We start from the raw sequence: 19,167 nt of genomic DNA, 5'->3' as shown, positions 1-19,167 counted from the left end.
TATATTTTCTTTAACTATTATTTAAATTGTTCATAGTAGGCCTTCCATCTTTGAATAAATTCTTTAACTGGTCTTCTGTTGATATAACTAGTTAGCTTTGCCATTGTTGCATACTCAGCTAGTCTGGTTTTCCTTTCTTTGACAGCAAGGCAGTCTTCAGCTTTTCACTTTGAGGAAATTATCACTCTTGTCACTGTTATCCTATATTTGTATAAGTCATAACATTTGACAATACTCAGTAACATGTTCTTGGCATCCATTGGCAACTCAAATTAATTTTGAGTATTTTCTGCATCTCAGCATGTATCTGCTTCCAATTTTTAAAAAATTCTGTCACATGTCCACCACATATGGTAAAATGCCTCATCTATCTCATTAAATTTCCAACATTTTCCATTATAATTATTGTCCATTTTCTGTCTATCTTTCAAGGTAATATACCACTGGAAATACATCTTATACCAATTTTCTCTTAGTGCTTGGCATGCAGTAAATTTTATGTCCTTTGTCCAAAAGACTTCCCATTGGCAGGCCAATATTTCTTCTTGAAAATTCTGTGTCCAGCTCTTCAAGCATATTTTGTCTAGTTGAGTCTCAGTATCATATCTAAGCAGTTATTTATAAATGTGTCCTAGGAGATGGTCCGCTTGATTTTTCATTATAATTTCAAAGTTCATCAAATTTCTTATTCTGCTTTAGTATTCTTATTAAATACTAGTTTGAATTTCATTTTTTTAATCTTGAGGCTTGCTGATGATAAAGAACCACTCTATGGTTTTTCCTTCACTTTTAATTCTTGACATGACTTAATCCGCCCTTGTTGGTCAACCATGTTTTCATGTTATAAAATAGTTGTTTTTCCTGGAATGTTTTCCACAGTTTGCTTCTACTGGGGATATTATAGGAGATATTGGAGGGGTAATTCTTCTCCTCATGGGATACCAAATTTTTATTTAACCATCTTGGAATAAAGGACTATTATTTGAAGTCAATGCTTTTTTAATTGATTCTTTAGCCCATAGTTGATTTTGTATTCCTTCCTCTAGGTCTGCAGTTTAAAAATCAAATCTGTAATCCATATTAGGTCTGCTGTGTGATATTATATTTTGATGTTTGGTACTGAAAGGTCTCTTTCCCCCCCTCCCATCTTGTAGTATTTTAAATCTAATCCTTGTTTTTTTCCATTCCAAATAAAAATATTCAATTTTCTTTGCCAACCATGTACAGTTTTTCCCTGTATTGTAAGTGGCAACATCTGAAACAGGAAAATCAATTTTGGTAATACATTCATTCTTATGATGGAGATTCTTCCTAGCCATGAAACTTTTAATTTAGACCAAATCTGTAAGTCTTTCAAAACCTTTATCCAGGTTGTTTTATAATTATCTTGAAATAGTGCATCATTATTTCCTGTCACATTTATGTACTTGACTGGATTTGAAGTTATTTAATATCCTGAGGGGGTTTTTTTTATATTTTCATTGTGTTTTGTTAAAAACTTTAACATAATTTTCATTTTCTTCCTATTGATTTTATAACTGGAATAATATCCAAATTTTTCAATTTTATCCATTATTGTTGTCTATGTTTTGAAAAAGTTGATTTAATGTTATTGATTTTAGAACATTGTGTCATTTTTATATTGTGAGCTGTGCAGAGAGCCCAGATATGGGCTATTGTAACAGCATATAAATACAATAAGTAAATAAATAAATGTAGACAGGTGAGAACAAGCTGCTATTAGGCACAGAAGAGCCTAAATTATCAGCAAGACATTTATCCGACATGAATATTGGCATGATTTTGAGTTTTTTATAGGACAAAAGGACAGAACTTTCTAAAGTCAGCAACTGATTTCTAAGATAGCTGACATCTACATTACCAAAATGGAAAGAAAATCACCTTTTCCCAGAAAGACAACCACCTTTTCCTTTAATTCTGTTCAGAGATTACTACTGATTTAAAAGAGGATACTACATTCCCTGGACTAGAACAGGGTCTGCTTTTTCATTGATGAAGCCTCTCCTGCAAATTTGACACTGGACTTGCTCACCAGTATTTTAGGTATAAAAAATGCTTCCTAGAAACTTGGCAGCTAAAGGGGCCCCCTTGCTTCCTACATGTCTTCTTAAGAAGTTTCTTTGCCATGTCTGAAGTAGTACTTTGTTTAGACTTATGGAATCCTTAGGGAACTCACAACGTGGTTGTATGGGGGGCCCATCTCTCTCTCATTACAGACTGTTCAGATAAACTTGCACAATTCTGGAGGCAAAGCAACAAGATGGGGAGAAGTAGACTGATTCAAGATTACTACCTTAGAGTGTGAGAATCTGTCTGTGCTAGAAAGGGAGGAAAGTTTTTCAAGGTGGGAGGGGAAGCAGATACAAGAACTTCTTGACCCAGTCAGACAAGAGAAGCAAGCTGCCCACTTACAAAGGCCTCAGGCATTCTTGCCATCTAGCCCTCCAGCAGCAACAGACACCTTGAAGGTGAAGTCAGAAGCTTTATTGAAAGGGAGGGGCAGAGGGGAAGTTTCAATTGGATTTCAACTCATTAAATGGGCAATGCTTCTCCTACATTACTATTTCAAGTCCATACTGCTCTACATCCAGTTAAGACTGAGTAAAAGAACTGTATGTCAAAGGTTTTGTTTGACTTTGATAAACAGAGGGAAGGAGGGAAGGGACCAGCTCATGGTAGTGTGCTACTGTCTGATCCCCATGTAGAATAGATTGCAGTTTGAATTAACTAATTAGTGTTTTAAGTAATGAAGAGTCCAAGTACCGATGACAGTGTTTAGAAGCCATAGCTTCAAAACTGGAAAACTGGACTACCAGAAGGATTCAAGGCTAATAAAGTCAAAAGAGACATCTTAGAAGGCCTGCAAGCTTTATCTAAGGAAACAACTGGAAGAAGGGAATGAAAAACAACAAAAACAAAAACAGGCATCAGAAGTAAAAGCCTGGGAGACCAGAGAGGCAGAGTGGAAAGTGACGATACAACAATTGCCATAGCTGCAAAAAGCACAGTTTTTGATACCTAGTTTTCGATTTTAAAGAAAGTTTTTGATAGTGTTTGAAACTATGGCCAATATAAAACTTGCCATGAAAAGGCAGAGATTCTGTTATAATGATCCAAGGAACTTAACTGACATATTCACATTTTCAGAAGACTGTCCCACTTGTTATGCAGCTGACTAACAAAAAGAAAGCAACTCAAAGAACTATTTAAAGAGATGAGTCATTTGTGCAATCAGAGCAGGGCAGGGCAGGGCAGAAAGATGCAGACTTCACCACCTTACTCTATATAGTAAACATTACTGTGCATTGATTTGGGTGGGGGGTGGGGGACTGGAAGTCAGTGCTGCTTCAAGTCTTCCCAGAGCTTTCTAGAAAGAAAAAACTAGTGTACAAACTAGTGTACTCACATTCCAATATGCTTTTTGTGGGGCCGGGGGGGGGGGGGTTCAATATAGGTCATATGATGAAAAAAAACCTGCTTTTTAGAAAAGAGGTCACCACTGGTTGCCAGGAAATGCTTTTTCATAACCAAATGTTTTTTCAAAGTATTTCCTTTTATTTCAGTGTCTTTTTTAAAAACTAACTTCTCACAACTGTATGTTCAAGACCACCTTACCTGTCAAGCAGAAAAACTCCTGAATTTCTCCAACAAAAAAGGTATCAGGTAAATACAAACTGGTGCTGATTAAATATGGGTAAGTGCAGGGTAAGCACAAGAAGGATGAAAAGAAGCATGCGAGTTTACCTGTAGTACCTGCTGCTAATAATTCTGTTCTGCTGACAACAAAGGTACGAGACAGGGACAAGGGAACTAGAAGGGGGAGGAAAAAAAGAGATGAGATCAGGACCAGAGAGGGTGTTGGTATTTATAATTGACAGAGGAGAGGATCAGTTTCCAATATAATGGAGAACTCAAAAACAATTCAAATTTGAGAAAATTAAAGGGTAGCAAAACAAGGAAAACAAAGTGATGAGAAAAATTACTAAAAGTCCTATTTTAGAAATCAAATTATCAGACTATATATGTGTCCTGCTTACTAATCCTAACAGGCACACAATCTTTGGAATTTCCTGGGGTAACCCAGCATGGTCTAACAATAAAAATAAGGGAACACATGAACAAAAGGTCATGACAGGCCATTTAAAAGAAACAGTATTGCCACAAATTCATTCAATGCTTGTTTGTGTTACAGTGTGAAATCGTAAGTCCAGCTCATCCCATTATCATAGCATTTAACCAAAGGGACCCTTGTAAACTCAAAACACCATTTTGCCCTTTGCATTTCCAAACATGGAAGAATGCTTAGTTCTGCAGTCTTTTGGATTTATATATTTGCAGCAACAGTTATGTGTTTCTTTAAGTCAGGCACTGGCAACACATAGCCCGTATGTGCCCCCAACCATTTCTGCAGCCCTTCATGGTCTCCACTTCCATTATATTGCTAAATCTGCCCCTGAAATTTAGTAGCATGGTGGCAGCAGTAAGGAAAAGTAGCTTCCTTTTAAAAGCCAAACTAGCATTTTGCCACTGAAATTTGCAAGTACAGAAAAAAAGGAGCTTAAGTGAAATAGCTCCCTATTGAGCAATCTCAGCAGCAAACCTTTAGTTATTATATGGCTGCTTTTCCTTGTCGGCTTTGCAATGACATCAGCGGGCCATCAGTGAGCAATGCAACTCCCCCAGCTCCTGGACCCCTACTATAAGAGTTCATCCTATTCCAAGCAGGACAGCTGCTGACAGTGTTGTATTGCCTCATCACAGCTAGAAAACAAGGTCCATCAGTTGTTAATATACTCTCAGATCACACAAAACCAGGTGTGCTTTTTTTTTCAACTTCTTCAAGCCAAAAGTGATGAAATGGCATCTGGAAGAAGACTTTGTCCCCTCAAAAGTAGGCACATGTTGAAAATGTTGACATTAAGATATGGAAATACAAACAAAAATAAATCAAAAGTTGGCCTGAAGTTATTGCTATCAGTGGCACCAGGAATTATTTTACATTGGTTCAGTGACACTGGAGTGAAACTATGCTAGAAATTCAAAGTTTGATTATCTTTTACCTGTTGTTTGCTGGGATAAGTGTGATGTATCTCTCTAGGAAATTGCAAATCTACCTCTAAGCTAGGGTGGCCAGATGTCCAGCTTTAGAGAAGACAGTTGTCTATTTCAAGGGATGCCCAGTGCAAGTTCAGTTTATGATAGAGAACCAGAAAAAGGCAGAGCAAGGGCCTTGAAGTTGCTCAGCACCTTGGAAAATAGACTGAGCAGACACATTGTAGTTTCCCTGCTATGATGAGATATATGGAATTATTATAATTTAAAGAAAAATGCATCTTTTTATCTAAATCAGCAAGTGCACATTTGGAGATTCTTGTGATGATGTGTAAGTAGCCATTCTAAGCAGAGATAAAAATTAATCACATTAAACCACAATATTGTCTGGCTGTGTTGAAAAAAGAGAAAGTACTTCATAATTAAACTAATTTTCTCCCAGGAAAAAATAGAGGTATAATGTACACATAACCTCACAACATGCTGAGAAGAACTTTATTATAAACACATTCAATTCAAATGTGTTAGATTTTATTCAGCAAATTGCCAACTAAATAGAATTCCACTAGATAGTAACTCAAACTGCTCAAAGGAGAGATCTGCTTTTTTGTAACAGTCAGACCTTCCATTTATTTTCTTATCTTTTGACTCAACAACAGATTTTCTACAAGTTAGCAGTTCTAGATACTATAGGAGAATCTTGACAATAACAATCTGTAGTACTCAAGATCCATCACTAGATACTTCTGTTGTTTTATATAGTATTTCCAAAGATGGTGTCCTATGAATGCGTTAAACTGCAATTCCCAGCATTCCTGACCATTGGCCAGGTTGGCTGGGGTTGATAGGAGTTGAAGACTAAAACATCTGGAGAGCACCAGTTTGGACAACGTTTATGGTTCAAGTTGTTTATGCTGATAGTTTAAGCTGTTTACATTAACCCTGGGCTATAATGTACATCAGATTTCATAAAACACTGGAATAGCTTCTCTAGCCCTCTTAACCTTACCAGTAGAGGATGTTTGTTTCAGAAGGAATTTCAGCAGAAAAATTAGGAATTTACCTGGTGATGCTGTGAGAGCCATCACTCCATAGTAAGAGAAAGCACCAGCTTCAAACTTCATTCCCTCTTTTCCTGCCTCCACTTCCACTTTCCCCTGCAGAGGAAAAATAAATGAGAATGTTTCTAGTGTTCTGTGCCCAACAGTGTCCTGGATTTGAGTCAAAATTAGCCCCTTAAAGTTTGTGAAGTTCTATATAGCAGACACATTCCATCTGTAATAGGGTTTTTTTTTTTAGGTTCCTGTATTTGTTTTCTCCCCAGCTAGAATGGTTTTACATTCAGTGTTCTAGATGCCAGTTTCTTAATCAAAAGAGCATAAAAACCATAAGAAAGGTCATGCTTGATCAGCTCAAAAGTGCATCTATTCCAGAACTCTGTACACAAACTGACAAACCAGCTTCTCACAAGATCCCTCAACCAGGATGGGTGTGAGATCTCCACTTACCTAAACTCGTCAGCAATTGGTGAATGCAGGCATGCCACCTCTGGTAAAGGAGGTAACACATAGCCAACAAGTCTAGTAGCCATTGATAGCCTGGTCCTTCACGAATCTGTCCAATCCCCTTTTAAAGCCATCCAAACTGGTGGCCATCACCACTTCCTGTGGCAGCGAATTCCATATATACTTCCTCTTGTTGATCTAAACTTCCCACAAATCAGCTGGCCCTGGGTTCTAGAGTTATGGAAGAAGGTAAAAGTACCTCCCTCTCTACTGTCTTCACATCATGCATGATTTTAAACACCTCTATTATGTCACCCATTACACCCCTTTAGCATTTCTAAGCTAAACAGTCCTAGCTGTAGCAACTCTTCATAGAGGAGCCCCTTGATCATTTTTGTTGCTCTTCTCTGTACCCTTTCCAACTCAATAATGTCCTTTTTCAGGTAAGGCAAACAGAACTGAATACAATACTCTAATTGTTGTTGCATAAGGAGAGAACAATATTGGCAATTCTATTTTCTATTCTGTTCCTAATAATCCCTAGCATGGAGTTGGCCTTTTTCACAGCAGCTGCACATTGAGCCAGTATTTTCATCAAGCTGTCCACCAGTACCATACGATTCCTTTCTTGCTCAGTCATTGCTGGCTCAGATGCCATCAGCCTATACCTGAAGTTGGGACTTTTTTGCCCCAATATGCATTACTTTACACATTCTTACACCAAACTTCATTTCCCTTTTTGATGCCCATTCTCCCAGCTTAGAGATCCCTTTGGAGCTCCTTACAATCCCTTTTGGTTTTAACCACCCTAAATAATTTGGTGTCATCAGCAAACTTGGCCACTTCAATACCCATTCCTAATTCCATATCATTACAAATATCTTGAAACACACTGGTCCTATTACAGGACCCTGTGGGACCCCACTGGTTACATTGCACCACTGGGAACAATTCCCACTCTCTTCTGTTTTTTAACCAGTTAGTGATCTATCAGAAGACCCCTCCCCCTTTACTCCATGACTGCTTTGTTTGCTCAGAAGCCTTTGGTGAGAGACTTTGTCAAAAGCCTTTTGGAAGTTCAAATAAAAAATGTCTACTGGATCGCCCCATCTATGTACTTATTGACATCCACTGGTTAAGAACTCCATTGGTTAATGAGACTGAACCTTCCTTTGAGGAAGACATATTGATTCCTTTTCAGCAGGGCTTGTCCTTCCATGAGGTTACTGATTCTCTCTTGAATAATTCTTTCAAGCAGTTTAGCCACAATAGATAATAAGCTAAGCAGCCTATAATTCCCCAGATCCTCCTTGGATCCTTTTTTTTTTTTAAATGGTGTTACATTAGCTATTCTCCATTCCTCATGTACAGAGGCTGATCTTAGGGACATATTAAATAATTCTGTAAGAAGGTCAGCAATTTCATGCTTGGGTCCTTTGAGAACCATCTGGACCAGATATTTTATTAACTTTCAGTTTGTCAATACGGTTGAGAATTTCATCTTTGGTTGTTAGTATCTGCTTAATTAGATTAATTAGACTTAATTCTTCCAGTTCCATTCCAGAATACATAAGCACAAGAACAGGTATGTGTTCTACATCTTCTGTTGTGAAGATTGATGAAAAAAAATTAAGCTTCCCTGTAATCTTCTCATCCCCCGTCAGTGCTTCTTTAATTCCATTATTGTCCAATGGTCCAACTGCTTCTTTAGTGGTATTCTTTCTTCTGATATATTTAATGAATTCTTTATATTTGGTCTTGATGTTGTTACACAAATAATTGGACTTGAAGAGTGCTGAATAGCTGAACACAACTATGCATTGTGTGAACTAACTGTTTTTGGGTCCTCTGCACAGTCTTATACAAAACACAGTAAAATATGCAGTTTCTGTGGCTTCAAGGTAGAGGTAATGGTAACCAACAATCAGATAGATACAAGTCATTTATATTTTCTGTTTTAAAGATCTCTATATTCCCATCTTTAGAAGCTCGAATATGTACTGTAACTTTTCAGAGAAAAATGAAAGACTACCTGAAAGACCCCACCCCACCCCAAAATTAAAAGTACTGCCTAATTTTATTTTCAGTAGACATTCTTCCATTAATATTTTGTCAGCATTTTAGTGTTACACCAGTGATGTAAAAATGCTCAAAGGAGGCAGCAAACTATACCCCACATTTCTGCAAACATTCCTTAGTATACACGTTACCATGTGCATTATTCCCATAACTCCACCCACTGCATCATTTGACAAACAAACAGGATAGATGAATGTAAAGATCAGTATCAATATTATTAGCCTTCTAGGAATTCAGCTCATCTGAAATATGGAGACTCTCACATTTTATACCATTCAGACAACTATATAGGGGAAGACTTACCTGTAAATGTAATTCTCTGAGTGGTTATCCATGAATTTACACATTTGGGCTCTACATCTGTGTTGGGAAACTTCTATGGCTAAGGAATTTTTAGTGGAAACACTCCCCCAGCATCCAGCACACATGATCCCAATAGGTTTCCATCCATTCCCTCTGTTCTACTGAGATTGCCCATTGTGTCCTTGAAACTGAGGGCTGATCTTACTGTGTAAGGGGGAAACAGCATCAATACTGATGGGGCCTCTAAAAACTTCAGTAAACTTCTCGGTATCTGCTATTTTAGCTACCACTGTTTCACTTAACTGCGGTTGACCATGGTCCAAAAAACCATTTGTTTGTTTGCAGCCTACTGCAGTCTACTCCCTCCAAAGACAGCCAAACAGGAAAGGCTTCTTTTCCTTGCTGCTGTGGTGACCAGCCTGGAATGGTACACCACCCTCTGGTGACGTTGGAGTGGATGCTAGACTTAGAACTGGGTGTGTGACCATGTGCAAGGCTCATGATATGATGCAGAACAAGCTTCCCCAGAGCTGGCTGTGCTCTAGTACTTCAGGTCTTGTTTTAAGCTAAAGGTTATTCAAAAATTGTGAAAGAAGTAATTGCAATGCAGCTACCAGTACACACTTGGCTGACAGTGTTAAAAGATAAGGTTTGCAGGAGGGAGATATTCACAGGTTTTCTACTTTCACAGGGATTCTAACCGACTAACCCCCACAAATGTGGAGGGTCAATTCTATAGTGTTTATTACTATCCATGGATTCAGGCATCTGCTTGGGGGGGGGGGGCTTGGAATCTATGCCCCATGGATAAGTGGGTCCAACCGTATTGTGTTAACACCAAAGTGGAGATAGAATGTGGGTTCTGTACATGCAAACATGACTTTTCAAGGAACCTGTCTTCTTTATGGTCTTGGTGCATCACACATATGGATGAATAACAAGCCGAGTTATTAGAAAATAACTAGTAGCTGCAAATGTTGTTACTACAAAAGAGAAAATAAAGCTCAACTAAAGGAGCTATATGTTCAAGCTTAAATGTCTAGACGGTAATGTTGGATAAAAGTAGATGTCTGACCAGCATGCCTTCTGAAAAATACTAGTAAATGGAACCCCTCTACTGAATGCTCTTAAAGTGAATAATGTAGTCCTGCTAATTTATATGCCAATGGTTATAATAACCTATGATGCCAGTCTTTGGGGGGAAAAACTATATGGCCCTTTCATTTCCCTCCATTACATATGAATAAAAAAGTGATTTGATTGAAAGTTTCTCTTGTAGATTGAGATAAGCTAAGGCTTGCCATATGTCAACTTTCTCCACTTGTGATTCTGGGGTGGAAAAAATGACTGCCAGCATGGCATCTTGGTGCAAGTGGAAACTGGCAAGAACTTTTGGAGGAAAGATATAGCTAGGTGAAAGACAAAGGTGGCTTTGTGAAAAGCTATAGAACAAGGATCAGCCTGAAGTCTACAGAGTTCTTATGACTGACAAGAAGATTAATCTTCTTATACATTTTCTGTATAAGAAAATGTAGTCACCAATTGACAGGGCTTAAAATAAAATGGATAAACTTCACTGCAGAAGCAGAACTTTTACCAGAGGAGCTACATTCCTAACTCCTTTAAGGACCTGCCAAAGTAGAAGATGTGCAAATGTCAACTGAACAGCAAAAAGTGGAAATTGCAGCCAAATAGACATGCAATGATGATAACTTTAGAACTGGATCAGGAAAAAAAGAAAGCTTACTATATGAAGTAGCAGGCAAGTCACTAGATGAGCACCCTCAATACTTACAAAGGTCTTCTAGCAAAGGTCTATTCAACATCATATTATTTCCTTGACACCAGCTTCCTAGCAGCATCAAGAAGAATCTGAAACACCAGGGTAATGCCTGTTGATGAACCATGCTTGCATTCCCCAAGCTGCTAACTTGAGTATCACTATGAGTGACAGACCTATCCCTAATCCTGAGACAGAAGGTCTAGGTGCTAAGTTTGGAGCTAAAGATGGAGTGAAGTTTGATATATGAGTTAAAGTTGGGCAAATCAAGTATCAATTGTGGCTGTTGTGAAGCATACTGCACCTCAATCATGATGCCTCTTAAAGGATGGCAGCTGCACCACGAAATTGCTATTAAAACAGAAAAGAATAACTATGGCCAAGTATGTTAAGAAAGAAAAAGCTCCTCAAGGAGAAAGAAGAAACAAAGACTTATAAAAGAACTTAACTGCAGGCAACAGTTCTGCAGTTGCTACCAGAATGGCAGCCAGAAGAGAACTGAACAGAGAAGTACTTGTTATACCTCTCAGGACATGAGAACATTCAAAATCTCCTCTAAGAAGGGGAATGACTGCCAATTCTACACTGTATCTTGAGTGGGTTCTGCACAGAACTTAACTCATATTTGGGGCTGCACACAGGTATCATTAAAATGAACAAGTTCATAGTTATGATACATAGTAGTTTTGATAACTACATTTCACAATAACATAGTCCTACACGAGATTATTCAGCATATACCGGTTCTACAAAACTGTTAAGTGTGTCTGACATATGACACTTAAGACACAGAGCAATTTATAGAACACAACATAATCTGTAAGAGGGCTAAAAAACAAATACTTGCAAGAACATATTGTTTCTATGCCAAACATGATTTAAGGTGCCTATGGAACTTTCCAGCACTATATATAGGACAAGTGCAGGGTTTCTCTTACAGTCCAGATCTCCTATCCAAGAATGCTATTCTTAAAAGAATTAATATTACCATCAATATCAAAACTATAATATCACTAGATATATCACATCCTCATGTTATTAGATCATTCTTCAATACAGCATATGTTGCTGATAGGACCTTATGGTAACTACTAATATTAATTTCATTTAGATTCTGAACCCAGGGGAGCCTTCCTCCCCTATAAACAATGTTTCCCCTGTCATTGTCTTCACTTAACCTGGTGTCCATAGGCTTCATTGTGCTCTCAGAAATTTCCTTTGGTGTCCACTAGCAATGTCCATTTCCTCTTGGCCTTCAGTGCCATCTATAGTTCCATGTTGGCATTCTTAGAAAAAAGTTTAGTAACTGACCCAGTTGTTGGTTTTGAAGCATGACAGAAGAAACACAATTGCAAGGCAAGAAGCAAAAGTCAAAGGTGACATGAACAGGGACAGAATCTTGAATGTAATTTTCAGTGTCTATCACATAGAGACAAAATGAACTATCACAATGACCAGTGCAAAGAATTAGAAGTAAACAACCAAAGAGGAAAAACAAGGGACCTCTTCCAGAAGATCTAAGCAATCAAAAGGAAATTTGAATCTAGATTGTGAATGTTGAAAGACACACTTCAAGAGGACACACTATCTGACCAGGAGAAAATAAAGGGGAGGTGGAACTGGCATTCAGAAGAGGTAGAAAGATGACAGACTCCTTCAAAGAGGTATTCTATGAGGAAGAACCTGCATTATTAGAAAGTGAAGTGAAAGTTGCTCTGAAAGCACTTAGAAGGAATAAAGCACCTGGAATACCAACAGAAGTATTCCAGGCTGAAGACACTGGATGAATCCAAATTCTAACAAGAATATGTCAAAAAACGGAATGCAAAACAACGGTCCCCAGACTGGAAACATTCAATATACATTTCAATGCCCAAGAAAGGATATGCAAAAGAGTACAGCAACCACAGAACCACTACACTAATTTTCCATGGAAGCAAAGTGATGTACAAGGTACTGCAACGAAGAATATTACCATATATGGAGAGAAATGCCTAACATTCCAAGTGGAATCTGAAAAGAAAGAGTCACTTAAGATCATATTGCAAAAATACATTGGCTACTGGCGTGTGTCAAAGAATTTCAGAAAATGATTACTTTTGCTTTCTAGACTGCAGTAAATCCTTTGACTGTGTGGATCATGAGAAGCTATGGATGGCTCTGAAAGAAATGGGTTTGCCTCAGTACTTGACTGTCCTGATGTGTAATCAGTATCATGGACGGGAAGCTACTGTTAGGACAGAATATGGAGAAACAAAATGGTTCTATTAGGCAAAGGTTTCTGACAAGGGTGCATCTCCCTATCCAATCTGTATTCAGCACACATCATAAGGAAAGCTGGATTAGAATAAGAAGAAGTAGGAGTGAAATTTGCTGGAAGACACATTAATAATTTGAGTTACACAGATGATACCGTATTATTGGCAGAAAGAGTAATGAATTGAAAAGACTCTTGATGAAAGTGAAAGAACATACAAAAGCAGGACTGCATCTGAATAGTAAGAAAACAAAAATAAAAAAACAGAAGAATTATACAACTTTAGTGTCAACAGTGAAGAAATTGAAATGGTTTTGTATACCCTGGCTCAGTCATCAATTCAATTGGGAACATAGTCAAGAAATTAGAAGACTGCCGCTTGGAAGGTCAGCAATGAAAAGATCATCAAGACTAAGAACTTTTCATTGGAAACCAAGACCAAGATCATCAACACTATTATATACCCAATCATTAAAAGCTGGACATTGAAGAAAGCTGACAGGAAGAAAACTGAAGCATTTGAAATGTGGTGCTGGAAGTTTTGTGCATACCTTGACCAGTAGGAAGACAAACAAGTGTGTCCTGTATCAAATGAAGCCAGAATTTTCCCTGGAAGCAAAAAAGATGAAACCGAAGTTGCCATACTTCGGGCACAACATGAGAGGTCAAGACTTACTAGAAAAGGGAAAGCTGAACACAGAAGAACAGAAAGACCAAATGGATTGATTCCATTAAAGAAACCACATCCTTGATTTTATAAAAGCTGAACAGAGCTGTTGAGGACAGTCCATTTTGGAGGGTGTTCATTCATAGTTACCATAAGCTGATCTTATACTGCCTTGTTTTTAGCCAAGTTATTTGTCTCTGAGCCTCATCAATTTGGTTGTTGTGGAACTGTTGTTTGAGCAGAAGACAAACTGAGTGGATGGAAAGAGGTATTTTTGTGTTTGGAGGAGTTCTGATCCCACTTGACAAGGTTTTTATCTTTTAGCTTTACTAATTGTCTTGGTTGTTAACTTTTTAAATCCTACTTCTTAGAAACATTAATAACTTAAATGTAACACCAGCTTGCAACCCTTTTTGTGAAATTTAATTGTAACATAATGGCTACTTTAACATACAACACAATTTCTTACAAAACCTAGAAGAGTTTAACACTCAAATGTTTTTCATCTTGTGATAGAAAAGACCTCAATATTCATACTTTATTACACTGCAAAGGTAGAAATTCTGCACAGTCTACAGTGTAAGCAAGAAATTCTGTGTGAATCACATAATGTTTGCAATCATGACAACTCACTACAAGAAGACATTTCCAGACTATTTGTACTTCTGCCCTTGTAAGAATACATAGGTATGGCCCAAGGCATTTTGTTATATGAGGTAGAGCAAATTTCCTGCACCCTGCACCAACAAGATGCATAATACCAGACTGGTCAAATTATTTGGTTTTCAAGTCCAAAAAACATAGAAGGGCCTCTCTCTTTCCCTGAGAGAGAAATAATATAATATAAAGAGATGCATAATAATATATAATAATATAAAGAGAGTAAAATATATCAATGATAAATCAAGTAATAGTTTACTGTCTTTTGTGACACTTAGAATCAACTAAGTGGGCAACTGCCTCACTCTTTGGGTAGGGCTGTCGTCCCCCCCCCCCAAAAAAAAACAATGTAAGCAGAACTGGGGGCAAAAACGTGGAAACCTATACTAACTTACCATGAAGAAGCCTGAAACTTTCACTTTAAGCAGCAAATTCCAGAAGGGAGACAATTTCTTGCCTCCAGCCCGCATATGGTATTTTACATGGTGAAGGCACAATAGCATTTCAACTTTGCTTCCAGTGTGTACATGTCTAAGGATAACGCATACAGAGCTGGCAGAGACAACAGCAAATCAGTAGGTGGTGCTGTCCTTTCAGTAAATGAAATGATCTATAATGATTCATATGGGAGTGCCAAAAATTAAGCATCAGAACTTGCTCAGTTCATACTTTTTTGGGCAAAGCTAACATACTGTTCACAAAATGTGTTCATTAGAAATGTGTACTATAAAAATACATTAAAATGCATGTTCACACTTTAGTCAATGGGGGATGGGGTGTTTAAAAAGCATGTACCCAGATGTGCACTTTTCCCAGGTAAACATCAGCCTAGAAAATTTACATTTGAAAATAAGGCAGGATGAGTTTCAAGGAGGAATTCAGAAAATCTTCACAAGCTCAAGCCTTGCTGATTCTCCCATTTCTATTGAGTCATTAAGGCAATGTCTTCATAGTGAACTACCCACAAAAACTTTTGCCCAGGCTAAATGGCATACCCATTAGGTTTGTCTCAAATATTAACTTGGTTTGATTTTTGACCTGAAAATATATTCTTGAGGAGGAGGCATACTTTGTAAAACCTTTGAGCTTGTTTGCTGCTTGTTCTATTCTAACATGTTCCCCATCTTTGAAGCCATTTTTGTTGCCTAGTTAGGAGTTCTGACTTTGGCTGAGATCATACCAGAAAATTCAAGGATCACGTATGCACATCATTAGATCATGGAGCTTTTAGTCTATTGAATTTGGCTACATGACAATGTCATCAAGGGTAACCAAAACCAATTAGGAATGCACTTAATCCTTCCTGATGTTCAGCCAATTAGTTAACTGATAGCCTTATTCTATATGAGCTAATATTGTGATCCTTTTTCATCACAGTCCCTGATAACTTCACACTTCCAGCTCATTTCTAGTAAAACTGTTTGTGTTGTCTCCCAAGGTTTTGCTAGTACTATCAATGTTACAAAAAGCCTTTTCCACATTTGAACGTGTTAATATTTAATTGATGCCATGCACAATTTTAATCAGAAATTCCCATGGTGGAAAACAGGCGCAGTTGATTGCATGCCAAACCAGATGAGATGTCATCCATATAATCAGGAATTGCATTAAAGGAGGTACATGGTCCCTATCCAGATTGGAACCCTGACAAATTTGTTCGCTTTAACCCGTTATTCCCCACTCCCTGCTGTCTCAATCTTGGTATATGCATTGAAAGAAAAGTCCCCATTCGTAGATATTTTTCTTCAAATACAAATAATAAACCCTACCCTTCTCCTAGGGTCTCAATATGGATGCCCACCTCCCATTTCTATTTAACTGCTGAAAGCCATTCATGCAATTTCTAAACTACAAAATGCAGGCATTGCAAATGCTCAACAATATAACTCAATATAGTCATGTTAATAGGATCAAGGTTGCAGGAGAGACAAATACTGGTGTAGTCATAAGCCTGACCTGTAAAATTAAAACGAAGTAATCAATAGGCTTGTTTCGCTGATAGAGGTAGTATTCTGGGGCTTTCTTGTTCTTCTCATCATACTTCAACTCCTGAATCACATTGGGATGCTTTAGTAACCTTAGGAGGATCTTTTCAGACATCTGGGATGGGCCAAATGCTTCAACTTCTGAAGACATAAAAACAACTCAACATGTAACCCGTATTACATTTGATAAACATATGGATTGCTAATTTGTATTTAATCACAATAAACAAAAACAATAGCAGATCTATTCCTCAGGTTCTGAAAGTACCCCCCATAGATGACAAATATAACCCACTCATTAGATCACTCAGTACACTTTCACAGTAATTCCACATTTTAAATTGAGTGTCTACCTCAGAACATATATAGCTTTTTATCATGAAGTAAATGCTTCCAAGTTCACAAGACTCAGCCAATGCAGGACTGAATAGTTCACAGGCTGGTGGTAATTATGCGATTCAGACTTATTTGAAAAGAAAATATTAATTTTATTTCCAGATATGTATGTTCTCTTTCCTTCGCTTCATAGAAACAGTTTTCTGAATGTTTCAATTGGAAACGGGAACTTAAGTTTAGAGGGATACAGCAATATGAAAACAGTACTATTTGAAAAGCAAAGCACCACTCAAGCAGGTTCTTGAACAGCAAATAAAAGAAGTTCTTCAGTACTGACCAGCAACTTTGAATATTTACTTTCAAAGATTATTTGCTAGGTCAGAGACCTAGAAGTCTGATGAGTGTTCACTTCTGCATAAGCCACAAGGCATACTGGACAAATAAGTGCCAGTGAGCCTGCCCAAAATAGTGACTCTACCCCAGAACGAGAGACCATTTTCAAATACTTAGGGGAGTATTGTGTAATTGACATGGAACATATTCTACAATTTTTCAAGTTTCCTCATCTGGCACATTCTTCCACAAGCATAAAACTTAAATACTGTTACCATGGGCCACAGCTAATGAACCAACACAAAGCACCAAAAAAAAAAAAAAAAAAAAAAAAAGTTACACACGTGATTCTAGATTTTTAAATACTTAAATATAATTAAACTTAAACAGTTTCAGAGCCCAATTAGCATGTTATGTCTAAGACATCTCTCTCTATGCAGGAATAAAAGCCCTAAAATTACAAAGAGTGTTTGTGCAGACTGCATGAGTTCATGAACAATATCTTATATTTTTTCTCTGTTAACCCCACTTCATTTTTGTGACAAGTGTTCTTCAAATTATTTAGCAATTGGAAGGCCCTTAGAGCATAATTGCCAAATTAAAATATGACAGATATGTAACTCAGGTTTGTCTATTCACTGGTCTTTGGTAGCATACATCAAGGCAGTTTCCTATAATGGGAGTATAGCAATTATGTAAACCTGGTCAATAGTTCTTTTATCCCCAGGCTCATTGGTAAGGCTGCCCAAGTAGTCACTGAGTATACAGACAATCACAGCAGATGTCTTCCCATCCAGAAGGCATTCCACTTTCTGTCTCATAGGCTACTATAATACTCATTCAAAAAAGTTATCTTCTAATCAGAAATTTCATTTTGTATTTGCACCTTTAGTTCAATGCATAGCTTGCAAATATGAAGCTGCATTCCCTTTCTTGAATCTAGCAGTTCTTTGCATGAATGGTAATTATCTACACAAGTCAACCATTTTATTCCTGAGTTATTTCTTTTGAGAATCTGTTTGTTCAAAGTTAGGACCAAATTATTTTACATGGAGTTGTATTACTTTCCTTCAGTCATTTCATTTAAAGAAGAGCAGTCACTGGAAGCTGCAATCAGAAGTGGAGGAAAGTCAGACACAGAAAAGAAAGTCATTACTTGCTGGTCATTTCTCCATCCAAACTACTATCTAAACTGTTTTTCCTCCCACAAAGGAAACACACAAGCGCACACGCACGCACAGAGGGAGGGAAGGAGAGGAGATGACAGCGACAACAACGATGAGGAAGAAGAAGAAACGTTGAGGGTAATTTTAAGAGAAGAAACAACCAATTTCCATACTGCTTCACTTCTGCTTGAGGCCTCCAGCAACTGTTTCTCATTAAAAGAATCTAGGGAATGTTGCACGGACCTCCATGTAACATGCAGTTTGGTCTTGGTCTGATGGAATCTATGCATGCAGTGTGGACTTCTACTTATCCTGATGTTCCCAAACAATTATAAACTTAGTTACTAATAACCTCTCATTAATGTCTTAGAGTTTGTGCCTATATGAAACATAGGGCAGAATTTAAAGGGGGCAGGAGAGTATACAACAATGGCATGGTATAACACTCTCTTACCCAGCCTCCCTGACAGATTGCTCTGCCTCACACACCACCTCACCAGATTCTACTAGCAAGCCAGCTGTTGGACCCTGAAGTGATCAAACTATGATAAGCCACACTTGCCTGTTGCTAGGAAACGATGCATTGCCAAGAGCAATTGTGGCGAGATTTTAACCTTCATTTCGCTATCTGTCTGTTTGAAGGCAGAGAAGTCCTGCTTTCTTTCCCGATGGGCTACTTTCTTTTTGGTCTTGTTATCAGCTGGAGGTGGAAAAATAAAATAATCATTAGATTAGGGCCCAACATGAACAGTAGGAGATGCTATTTAGGAACAGGAACAGCACACAAAAGATAGTCTACAAGTTATGTGTAGAAATTCATGCATCCATGCAAGATCCATTCAACTGATAATGAAATTGTGGTGGTATTTATCTTTTACTCCCTGAATAACCTCTGCTTTTTTAGTACAAGTTACAGAATGAATGAACTTATGACCCTGTTTTCATATTGCACCGAAAGCATAAACATCAGGCAAAAGGCTCCCAGTGTCAGCACAAGAGGGCACCTTGACCTTGTACTAGATG

At 37.8% G+C, this 19,167-nt stretch overlaps 1 protein-coding gene across 1 annotated transcript in view; it reads right to left on the bottom strand.

Annotated features, from left to right (window-relative positions):
- Nucleotides 1-19,167, bottom strand: part of CNNM2 (cyclin and CBS domain divalent metal cation transport mediator 2) — a 138,240-nt gene that overhangs the window by 12,352 nt on the left and 106,721 nt on the right. Inside the window, exons 3-6 of the mRNA XM_044437832.1 lie at nt 18,707-18,844; nt 16,281-16,450; nt 6,137-6,230; nt 3,766-3,831 (exon numbers count right to left, since the gene is read on the bottom strand). Of these exons, the coding sequence (XP_044293767.1) occupies nt 3,766-3,831; nt 6,137-6,230; nt 16,281-16,450; nt 18,707-18,844 (468 nt within the window). The remainder of the gene's footprint in view (nt 1-3,765; nt 3,832-6,136; nt 6,231-16,280; nt 16,451-18,706; nt 18,845-19,167) is intronic.

The sequence above is a fragment of the Varanus komodoensis genome, unplaced genomic scaffold (genome assembly GCF_004798865.1).
Source record: "Varanus komodoensis strain SLA01 unplaced genomic scaffold, ASM479886v1 scaffold1, whole genome shotgun sequence".
NCBI lineage: Eukaryota > Metazoa > Chordata > Lepidosauria > Squamata > Varanidae > Varanus > Varanus komodoensis.
The sequence above is the reverse complement of the archived record's forward strand: the minus strand, read 5'-3'. Positions and strand labels throughout refer to the sequence as shown.